The sequence below is a fragment of the Fukomys damarensis genome, unplaced genomic scaffold (assembly GCF_012274545.1).
Source record: "Fukomys damarensis isolate Sample0158 unplaced genomic scaffold, DMR_v1.0_HiC HiC_scaffold_30, whole genome shotgun sequence".
Taxonomy (NCBI): Eukaryota; Metazoa; Chordata; class Mammalia; order Rodentia; family Bathyergidae; genus Fukomys; species Fukomys damarensis.
The window spans coordinates 26,578,797-26,590,708 of NW_022900942.1; the positions used below are offsets into that span (position 1 = coordinate 26,578,797).

Consider the following 11,912-nt stretch of genomic DNA (forward strand, 5'->3'; position numbering starts at 1 on the left):
GATTCTACTTAAAACAAAATAGAAGAGAAAACGCTCTCTGCTTGCTCATGCTACATGCCCCAGCTGACAGCCCTTGTCACCGTTTTCCCGCTGTTTGGCTTCTCTCTCTCTCTAACAGAGCACTCCTTTACTATAGCTTTGGCTTATTGATGTGCTGCCTTCTTTGGGGGATTTTCAGTATTATGTACTGAAAGTTTCAGTTTTCTTTTTGAGTCTGTTGTGAGTATTTCAATTGCCTAGTCTCTGTTTTTTTATTTTATTTTATTCTTTTTATGATCTCCTAAAAACTTCCCAAATGTCTTAGCTGATCTTGCATTATCATGAAACATAAGCACTGCTCAAAAGCTTTTCGTATTGCTCTTTACCATAGAACTCCCCTTTTAGGTAGGACATAAACTAAAGTCATTCATTGTGGAAATTTGCATACTGGCTTAGAGCAGTGATTCTCAAAGTGTAATCTAGGTAACCCTTGAAGGAGGTCCCTGATAGCATTTTAAGGGATCTGCAAGATCAAAAATATTTTTATAATACAACAAGGATATAGTTTTATAATAAAACACATGTAGCATCTAGTTTACAGAAGGTTCTACACAATACCCTGCAACAGAGCAGAAGATGGATACATCTTCACTGCCCCACTTACAGGTAGCTCTGCGAGCCAGAGAAATCCTTGCAATGGGCAGAACTGTGCATTTCTCATAGGAGAATAGTAAGCTAGAGCTTTTCATTATGGCCTGAGCAGCAACTGAGGATTTGTCTAGACGATTAGAGACCTTGGAGTAGTGAGACTGGAGGAATTATTGACAAGGCCCAGGGGAAGCTGTGTGTCAGTAATTGCAGCTGTGTGACTGTCGCCAAAGAGCACTATGGCATACGAGTCTCGGGTGAGCAAGATGACCCCTTCTTTGGCTATCAGCCAGCTCCCTACACAGCCAGCACCTGGCCTTGCTGACCCGGCTGAGTACATGCTGAGCAGCTGGAGAAAGAGGTGGCAGCGAGCGAGCGGTGAGCCCTGGCCACATCACTTGCTGTGGTGGTTTTTGGCCATGGCAGCTCCCTCCTCAGAGTGGCTCCCTTCTCATCCCCTCCATTTGCTGAAGTTATTTGTTTTAACATCCTCTACCCCAGGTGCATTTTGGGACATCCAGGCCCTTGATGTTAACATCAGCATTTCATAAAATGTGGCTAGCAGAATGTCTTGCTTATACTTGTTAATACGTAGGAATCAGGAAATAGCTTTCTATCAAAATCCCTAAGTAATTCTTAGCTTCACTCAATTTTGTGACAACCCAGACTTTAGAAGAAAGCACTTGAGTGTGCTCGCCCTCTGTTTCATGTGCTCTTGCCTCTCCCCATCCCCTAACTATAGTCTGTTCCCTTAGTTCAGGTTTCTAGTCTTTGGACTCCCTCCTCCCTAGCAATTGACCCTCGGAACCACCTCTCTCTAGTGGCAGGAGCCCCTTTCCTGCAAGGTGTAGCTTTAGATCTCATCTTGATGAGCAGGTGCTAGTTGAGCACAGCCTCAGGGTCTGCCCGAGCAAGTCATCAAGACGAAGAAGGCCAGAGGGCATGAGACCCACAGAGATCCTGAAAGGGGACACAACTGTAATACTGACAGCAGGGGAGGCACCGTCTGGGGAAATGGACGCTCCCTCTGCAAGTCCAATTTCTGAGTGCAGTGAGCCTCCTCCTGCCCCTCCATCCCCACCTCTTCCTGGGCTTCCTGCAGTCACTCGGGGAGACCCTGCTGCTGGCTTCCCCACCTCTCTGACCCTTCTGTCACCCCCATCTTGCTTGTCCCTTAGTGAAGTCTTCCTTGTATTTGCTGAATCCTTGATCCACTCAACCCATTTATCTTTTTCACTATAGTCATGACAACCAGCTTTCTTGCTCTGTACCAAATGCCAACTGGCAAATAAATTTCCTACAGCTGGGAGTAGTTTCACCAACCAGATTTCAGGCCATGATGCAGTACATTATTTTGAATTGTTAAATTTGAGTGAATCAATTAATAGTGTTTCTCCAGCACTTCCCACAGTAGGCACACTGATGGGTAGAGTATCTAGACCCTTAGCAGGCTCCTGCTGTCCCTCACAGGGATTTTATACAAGGAGACCACAGGCACAATTTCCCCTCCAGCCTAGAGACAGTAGTGGGGTTTCTATCTAGAATGAAAGAAAATCTTGGGATTTAGCTCAGTGTCACCATGCCTGCCTGGCAAGTTGCAAGGTCCTCAGTTCAATCCCCAGTACCCAAAAGAATAAAATTTAAAAAAAGAAAAGAAAAGAAAATGCCCAGTGGGAGATCTATCTAGAGTGAAAGAAAATCCCTTGTGGGTCTTCAGTGCTGGTGGTCTTGCTATATAACCTGAAGCATGTTTGTCTTGGATTCCCTCTGTAATAAAATGAGACCATCCTAAGAGGGTTTCCACATGCCTAGGAAGGCTTTATAAGGCTGTAAGCCTCGTTTGGTGCCAGGGGAGGACATTACCAGCTTACTGGTCACAACTCCATGCCATTCTCAATGTGGATCTAGAACCTACAGTGAGCCACTCTCTTCAGGGGTCCTCCAAGGCCTCTGGTCCATGCCCCTGCAGTCTCCATACATATTTGCAGCATCTGGAGTGAGCAAGCATCCCTCCTGAGAGATGTTAGGAGACCAAGTGACACTAAGAGGTGATAGCACATTTGGAGGAGCTGTGGGGACCCTGGGTCTGGTTTTAAGGCCCTCCCTAAGCCTCCTTGATCTTCATTGCCCTTCGCATATTGAGGAAACAAAAATGAACTCAAGGTATGCAAACGTGCTATCTGTCCCCTCTTCAGAGCCCATATCACACACCAGCTCTCTCCTTCCTTCTTGTCACAGCCAAACTTCTGGAAAGAATTTTTCCTAAGCTCCTTCCCTGCCTGGCTAACCCTATTGATCCAAAAAGCTGCCAAAACATGGAGACTGAGACAGTTTGAGCACCAAACTATTCGGTGCCCCATCTGGTTGTGGGGCCCTGCGCAGGTGATTTGTCTCTCTTTATTCGTGTGTAAGGTAGGATGACAGTAGTACAAGGATGTGAATGTTGTACTGGGACTAGATGGTTCTGTTTCTGTAAAGTGCTTAGAACAGCATCTGGCATGTGATGAGCAAATATCTCAGAATCAATCATAAAAAGATAGAAAAAAGAATAAAGGATAAAGACTGAAAACAAGGGCCGGGGATTTAGCTCAGTGGTTCGGTGGCCTGCCTTGCAAGCACAAGGACCCGAGTTCAATCCCGGTACCAAAAAAAAGACTGAAAACAAATTCTAGCCTCTCTGGGACCCCTGGAATTGAGATACCTGCAGTACAACAACCTAGGGAAGAGGAAAAATAAGTAGAGTTACAGGAATCAAGAAGGAGCCAGGGCCGGGATTAAGCTCAGTGGTTTCACCACCTGCCTTCCAAGCACAAGGGCCTAATTTTGATACACAGTACCAAAAAAAAAAAAAGAATGCAGAGGGAAAAAAAAGCAGTCTCAAGTGTTTGCTTTAACTCCCTGCAAGGAGACCCATTTCTGCAAACACAGAGTAAGTCTGGAGAGGGTCACCAGCACAAAGGAGAAACAACAGACTGGCAGCACTAGTCCATGGTTATCAGAAGCTTGAAAATATAGCACATGATTTTGCTCTTCCATGAGACTAACTGGAGTTGGAGAAGAAATTCATTGCCTTGTATGCCACACTTGAGAGTGAGATAATCAGAATCCACTTTGGAATGAGGTTTTTGTCTAATTCTGAGCTGCTCTGGGAATCAGCTGTCACAGAACAACTACACTTCAGAATCTCTGGAGTTACCCTGCCAAAGTGCCTGTGTGGGAGACAGCTATAAGAGACAGCTACAGAAAGGGGGTGGGCTAGCCAAAGATCCCTTAAGAAGTTCAAGCCTCTGCAAGATCAGATTGCAGCCACTCACACAGTGATCCCACTCACGGTGGTGAGAAGCCAGGCTGATCATATGGTTTTCTGAGGGGGCTGGGGCTGAAAGTGCTAATTAATATTAAGTCCAGTGGACTGCTTGGCCCTCATTGCTGCCTACTTTCAGCACAGAGTGTGACCCTGGATATTCCTTGGCTGCAAGAGTTGCCAAACCCTAGGGTGAATGGACTGAGGGGCCTCTGGAGAAAGGGAGGCTCTTCGTGAGTCAACAGAGCATAAATTTAGAATGGACCCTAAATTTCACAAGGGTTATGTTCCTAGAGCACCGATGAATTGTGAAAAACCACGAATTTCAGATAATGGTCCAAAATGGTTGTAATTGCCTATTTTTATAGTTTAAATCCTAAATGTGCTATCTCCCGAAGTTATGTAATTTAAGAAAATACCCTATTGGGCCGGGGATTTAGCCCAGTGGTTCCGCCGCCTTCCTTGCAAGCGCAAGGACCCGAGTTCAACCCCCAGTACCAAAAAAGAAAGAAAGAAAGAAAGAAAGAAAGAAAGAAAGAAAGAAAGAAAGAAAGAAAGAAAGAAAGAAAGAAAGAAAATACCATATCAATGAAGCCTTAAAAGGTACAGGATGTTTTGGCGGCATTTTAGGGATCTTAAGGGCCTTAAGAAAAACAAAACCGAGAACACTAAAGAGGGCAACCTGTTATGACACAGGAATGCTGGTGCATCCGCCATGGGGTACAGGGCAGTAAGCCAATCAGCAGCAAGGAGAAATTGGTACCGCTCTGGGCTTGGCTACTTGCAAACCTCCTGCCAAAAAAACAATTGTGGAAGATAATTTGCAGTTTCCACGAAATTGCAGGGCTTTCCCATGAACAATTGTTCATTAGGTTCTCAGGAAAAATCCCCAAACGACTGAGGCCACAAACTTTGAAGCTCGACTTCACAGGGTGAACTGCCGTTGGAGAGCAAGGTGACTTGGGCCACACAAAAGGATGCAAACGCTGTCACTGGAGTGAATGTAGCCCTAAGACAGGCTCCACACCCTTGACTGACCATGCCCAGCTGGACGGTCAGGGCAGGACTCGGCATTAACACAGTAAAAAGTGGGGGTGGAAACAAAATAGGCCCGGATTGTGACTCACTATCCCCTACCCACATCTGTTGGGGTCCAATACCATATGCCCTAGAAACAGACCGCTCACCCAAACATGCACAGAAATTTGGGGCTCATTTCTCCTTGCACCCTCCCACCCCCACATCTTTTGCCCTTTTTAATTTTCTTTTTCTTGTCTTTTTGTTTCTTTTAACTAATTCACTTAACTTTCTTTTATCCTTTAATCAGATTTTTTATCTGACTTTTCTCTCCTCATCATTCTTTTCTTTCTTTTTCAAATTTTACCTCTTTCCTTTTGCCCTTCCTCCAATCCCTCCATGTTTATTATTACTATTAAGCTTTATTAATTTTTTTCTAATTGACCGATATTATTGCTGAATTCTTTTCTATGGTTAATGCGGTATAGTTGCTGCTTTTACTAGATATTTACTGAATGTCAATATCTGGTCTGTCTTTGTACCTACATTATTATTGTAATTTCTATTGTTAGGGATAATATAGTTGTAGCTATTATTGGTTCATATGATATGTTATTACTAGTTTGTGTTTGACTATTATTACTGCTGATTTCTATTGTTAATGGTGGTATAAATGTTGCTTTTAATTGGTTTTTACAGTATATGAGTATCTGGTTTTTCCTTGTGTTGTCAACATTCCTGTCATCTGTTTTCTCCTCTCTGAGTGATGCTGCAGGTCAAGCCCCTAGAATAAAGCCCTCAAATATTACCCTGAATAGGCTAAAGAGAGGAATAAACATCAAAACATAACCATACCCAAGGATACATCACGGGGAGGCAGATAACTAATGAGCTCTCCACAGTAGTGACAATTTCTCTGCCCAGACTGATCTTCAACCCACAGCCCAAAAACATTAGAAACACGAGAAAACAGACAATGAGATGCCCCCACAAACAGACCGCCTAGACACTGAAGTAGAGGAAGTTCTAGGCCAAGAACTCCAAAATAAATGGCCAAAATGTTTGAAGAGATAAAAGAAGAAACATCATAGAAGCAGATGCATAAGATGTTTAATGAGAGCAAAGAAGATTTAATTAAATAGATAAAGAACTTTACCAGTGAAAATGTTTAAACTAAATGAGTGAAGCAAGACAATTCAAGACATGAATGACCACCTCAGAAAAGAATTAGAAAGTGTGAAAAGAAAACAAGCAAGGATAGATGATACAAAAAATTCAGTGAAAACCCTGAACAGCAGACTTGACCAATGTGAGGACAGGGTGTCAGAAGACAGGGTTGATTATAAACTCAACAATAACCTAGAAATTAAAGGTGTAGGGAAAGTGGGAAGGGTAGGGGAAAAATAATAAGGGAAAGAAAAAAAATAGGAGAAAATGAAAAAATGGATATAAAATGTTTATAAATGGGGAGGGCAGGGACAAGGGGAAAAAATGAGAACCAAGACCTGTCATGTAAAGGTACAAGATCCCAATGATGAATGTAACTGTACTGTGTGCCTAAAATATACCAATAAACTCAATGAGGAAAAAAATAATAACCTAAAAATAACAAGGCACCTTGCAGGCTGGGTCTAAAGGCTGCTAGATGAAAGGGGGGAAAAAAACACAAAAATCCTCAGACTTATAGGAATAAAAGAAGAAAGTTATTCACTGAAATTATAAAGGAAAGTTTTCCAAATCTAGGGAAAGAATTCGATATTCAAGTATAAGAGGCATATAGAACCTAACAGAGATGCACCTCATCCAAAAGGAAATACATCGACTGAAAACAAAAGGATGGAAAGCGATACTCCATTCAGTTGGAGCTTGAAAACAAGCAGGAATAGCTGTCTTATTTTCAGACAGAGACGACTTCAGGCGAAAGTTTGTCAGAAGAGACAAAGATGGTCACTACATTTTAGTAAAGGGACCACTTGAATAGAAAGAGCAAACAATTGTAGATATCTATTCACCCAATGTCAGTGCACTCAATTTCATAAAGCCAAGGACAGAGAGACACCAATACAATCATGGTAGGGGACTTCAGTCTCCTACTGTCACAATTACGAGGTCAACCAGACAAATCAACAGAGAACCATCAGAGTCAAACCACACCACTGAACAAATGGACCTAACAAACATGTACAGTGCTTCATCCAACAACAAAAAACACATTCTTCTCAACAGCACACAGAATTTTTTCCAAATAAACCATATCTTAGGCCATAAAATGCTTAAGTAAATACAAAAGAACTGAAATAATCCCCTGTGTATTATTGGGTCATAGTGGAATGAAACTAGAAATCAATAGTAAAAGAAGCCACAGAAGATACAAAAATACATGGAGATTAAGTAACACATTATTGACTAATGAATGCATCACAGAAGAAACAAAAAACTTTCTAGAATCAAAGGACCATGGGAAAGGGAGAAGGAGGAGGAACAGAAGATTTATTAAAGGGGGTGTGAGAGTTAACTGAGTCAAATTAAATAAGAAATGCCCAACTAAATTGGATCTGCATAGTTCGGGATGTCACTGAAGAGATTTACCGGAGACAGGTGACCCACCCTGGGTCACCCAGTGATGCCAACCAATAGGCTGTCATCTGAATGGAATAAAAAGAGAAAGGTCAGCACCCAGCTCGGTGCTCTTTGGTTTGCTGCTGTCCAGGTTCCGCAGACAGCGGAGACCACGGGTTTTGGAGACCTGAAAAGTCCTGCTGGCCTCCAGGTGCTCAACAATTTCCTGGCGGACGAGAGCTACAGAGAGGGACACACGTCCTCACAAGCAGATGTGGCAGCATTGGAAGCAGTCTCCTGCCCACCACCTGCCAACGTGTGTCACGCCCTACATTGGTACAATCACATCAAGTCGTACAAAAAGGAAAAGGCCAGCCTGCCAGGAGTGAAGAAAGCTTTAGGGAGGTATGGTCCCACCAGTGTGGAAGACACCACCAGAAGTGGAGCTGCAGAGAATAAAGATGATGCTGATGATGATATATTGATCTCTTTGGGTCTGCTGATGAGGAGGAAAGCTAATAAGCAGAAAAGGCTAAGGGAAGAACAACTTGCACAGATTCATCTAAGAAAGCCAAAAACCTGCACTTGTTGTGTTACCAACTCTTCCATCTTGCTAGTTGTGAAACCTTGGGATGACGAGACAGATACTGTAAAATTAGAGGAGGTCGAACGCGGCATTCAAGCAGATGGCTTGGTCTGGGGCCCCTCTAAACTAGTTCCAGTGGGATACGGAATTTAAAAACTGCAAATACAGTGTGCAGTTGAAGATGATAAACTTGGAACGGATGTGCTGGAGGAGCAGATCACTGCCTTTGAGGACTATGTGCAGTCCGTGGACGTGGCTGCTTTTAACAAGATCTAAGATTCTTCCTGGATCGTTGCACTTCAGCGAAAGCTTAAACGACAAAAAAGAAGGAAATAAAGAAGGAAGACTCACTCCTGTTTCTTTGGAGGAGCTCCAGGATTCCCTCCACCTTGGACTTCGTCTCCTGGCTTCCAGTGGTGACTCTTCAGCCTTCCCCACGGATACTTCCGTCTTGCAGAGCAGAACATTTGACCTTCTGACATGGACTCACACAGGACCCTACACTGCGCTCCAGGCCTTCAACTGGACCCCTCAGGTCTCTAGCACACAGACAGACCTTCTGCACTTTTCCACACTTGACTATGTGGGCAGCCATTATGACAATCTTGTAATTCTTACATATTAGTGTATCTTGCATTAAACCTGTTTCTCTAGTAAGTACTGACCGACAAGGTCGGTCAATCATGAGGTGCTGTGTACGGGCACCAAGTCCTGAGGAGTAATGTGATCATCACGTACCACAAACATGTATAAATAGGAGAAGGGGTTTGAGAGGTACAGGGAGGGGGAGGAGGGGGAGGAGAGGGGTTTTTTTAAAAAGAAATTGAGAAATGTCTTGTGCATGTACCAACTCCCCACGTGAATATAATCATACTGTATTATAGCTGTGTACCAGTAGTAAAGGACACTGGCAACACAACATACCAAAATGTATCGAACACAATAAAAGCAGTTCTAAGGAGGAAGGTTAGAGCTACAAATAAACACACAGAGTGATCCCAAATAATAACCTAACAATGCACCTCCAGGTACTAAAAAGACAAGAAAAACCCAAATCTGAAACTAACAGAAGGAAAGAAACTATAAACATCAGCGTGGAAATTAGTGAAATTGAGACTAAAACACAGTGTGAAGGACCAGTGAGTCAAATGGTTTTTTGAAAGGATGGGAAAGGGATCTGAGGATGAGGAAGATGGAAGTGGAGGAAGGAGGAGTAAAAAGGATCAAGATGCAGTATGTATATGCACAAACTCCCCCATGTTGAATGTATTTATTATGTATTGCAAGCATACTAATAAAAAATTGAGAAGAAAAAAATACATTACAAATACTCAAGTGAAAACTGGGCAAAGGATACGGGAGGTAATTGAAGACAGAACTGCACGGCCAATATTCAAGGAAAATGGTAATGGTATTATTGGTAGACAGGGGAACGTAAGTAGAAATGACCACATACTAACATTACCTTACAGATAATGTCAAGGAGGCAGTAAATTAGCAGGTTGATAGTGCCGAGTGTTGAGAAGGCACCCAAGTAATAGTATCTATTCCCACACACCACAAGTGGAGATGTGAATTGGTAAAATCACTTCAGAAAACCGTCCTGTACTATCATGTAAGGCTGACTCTCTTGAGGGCTGGGGATTTAGCTCAGTGGCACTGCACCTGCCTCACAAGCACAAGGTCCTGAGTTCGATCCCCAGACCTGGAAAAAATATTCCATTATTCTCCTGAGACTGTAATCTGGGAAATGAATACACAAGGAGTTTGTTATAGCCACATTTACAACAGTGAAAAACTGGGGACAAAACAAGTGGTTGTCTACCAACTGGTGAGTGGGGAAACATTTAAAATGCACATGTACACAACCGAGTAACACTAGCACTAAAAATTTATGGTCTGCAATGAGGGAAAAAAATTAATGGTCTGGCTCTGTGAACTGTGTTAATGTGAAAGCCATTTTTTTTCAGCTTTAATTGAGTTTATTGGTACATTTTAGGGATACAGTACAGTTACATTCATTGTTGGGATCTTGTACCTCTACATAACAAGTCTTGATTCTCATTTTTTTCCCTTACCCCTGCCCTCCCTTCACCCCTCCTCCCCTCCAGATCTACAAACACTTTATTTTCATTTTTTCATTATCTCACTTTTTTTCTTTTCCCTTTTTACTCTTCCCCTACCCATCCCACCTTCCCTACACCTTTAGCCCCTTTCTTCCCATTTCTAGATGTCAGTAATCTTATTAGGATCTTATGTATTATTGCAGATTATTCACCCAAGAGAAACTATTCGGTATTTACACATGTGTGCCTTATTTATTTCACTTAGGAGTATATCTTCAATATGTATCCATTTTCCTATGAATGAATCTATTTTCTCCTTCTTTATGGCTGAGTAATATTCCATTTTATAGAAAAACCACATCTTCTTTATCCAGTTTCCAACGGATGGGCAAATAGGCTGCTTCCAAGATTTAGGTATTACAAATTGTGCCGCTATAAACATGGGTGCACATACTTCTCTGTGATATGATTCTTCATTTTTAAAGAATAGTACAGCATGAATCCAATTATATAGGGTTTAAAGACAAGAAGTACTGTGTGCCATTTGTAAACACATGCATATTAGTAAAAAAACACGTAAGTGGAACTTGGATAAAAGGAAGGAAGGAAATGGGATTCATGGGGTCTATTGTGTTTTTGATGATTTGTATCTCAAACAAAAACATCAAGAGGGAGGATGGCAAAATGTTAACTTGGTTTTAGTTGGGATGGTGGCTATGTAAATTATCAATCCTTTCATTCTCTAAACTTTGAATGTTTGTATATTTTATATTTTTAAAATTAAACATTTAAAAATAAATATGTCTGAAAAATATGAAACCACCGGGATTGAAAACAGGTGGTTGCCACAGGCTGGAGATGAACTTGGGGTTTGAATATAAGGGGCCCCAGGAGCTCTCAGGGTGCTAGGACTGTTCCATGTCTGCTTATGGTAATAGTTACACAACTATACATATTTGTCAATACTCACAGATGTGCTCACTTTTTAAAAGGTGAATTTTATTATATGTAAGTTATACGCTCATTTTTTTCTCTTTTTATTGAGGTTATTGGTACAATCTAGGTATACAATACAATTACATTCATCATTGGGATTCTGTACCTTTACATAAGAGGTCTTGATTCTCATTTTTCCCCTTGTCCCTGCCCTCCCTTCACCCCCTTTTCCCCTCCCCATTTGCAAACACTTTATTTCCATTTTTTCAGTTTCTCATATTTTTTTCCTCTCCCTTATTACCTTTCCCCCACCCTTCCCACTTTCCTTACACCTTTAGCCCTTTACTTCCTATTTCACATTATTAATTATCTCATTAGGATCCTGTGTACTATTGTAGTTTTTCACACCAAAGAAACTATTCGGTATTTCAGTTAAAGAAATCTCTGTATGAACATCAAAAATAGGGAATCCTAAAATAAAACTAAAAAGGAAAGTAAAAGAGAAAAGGCAATGATGTAACATCAAAATAATCCTTAATTCTGGAGATGAAAATGGTCCCTTAACATATTTAAATTGCTTCTTGCTCTTGTAGTCTTATCTTATTCTTTTTTTCATTATTTAGAGAATACTTTCTTAGTTTCTGTAATCAAACCCACGTAGATATGACCTTACATATTTAGTACGATGTGTTACCCCTGTACATATGGAAAAAAATAAAATAAATTAACATTTCTAGACCAATATGGTTGTCCATTTCTGTACAATGCCAAGTCAACACAGTAAATTGGGATGACTTTTTCCAAAGTTGGCAGCACC

General features: G+C 41.6%; 1 protein-coding gene across 1 annotated transcript; it reads left to right on the plus strand.

Moving 5' to 3' along the window:
* Window positions 1-7,571: 7,571 nt before the first annotated feature.
* On the plus strand, window positions 7,572-8,369 carry LOC104847833 (elongation factor 1-beta-like). Its single transcript, XM_033757396.1, is given in 1 exon segment — window positions 7,572-8,369. A coding segment is annotated over 1 exon segment (798 nt).
* Window positions 8,370-11,912: the final 3,543 nt, after the last annotated feature.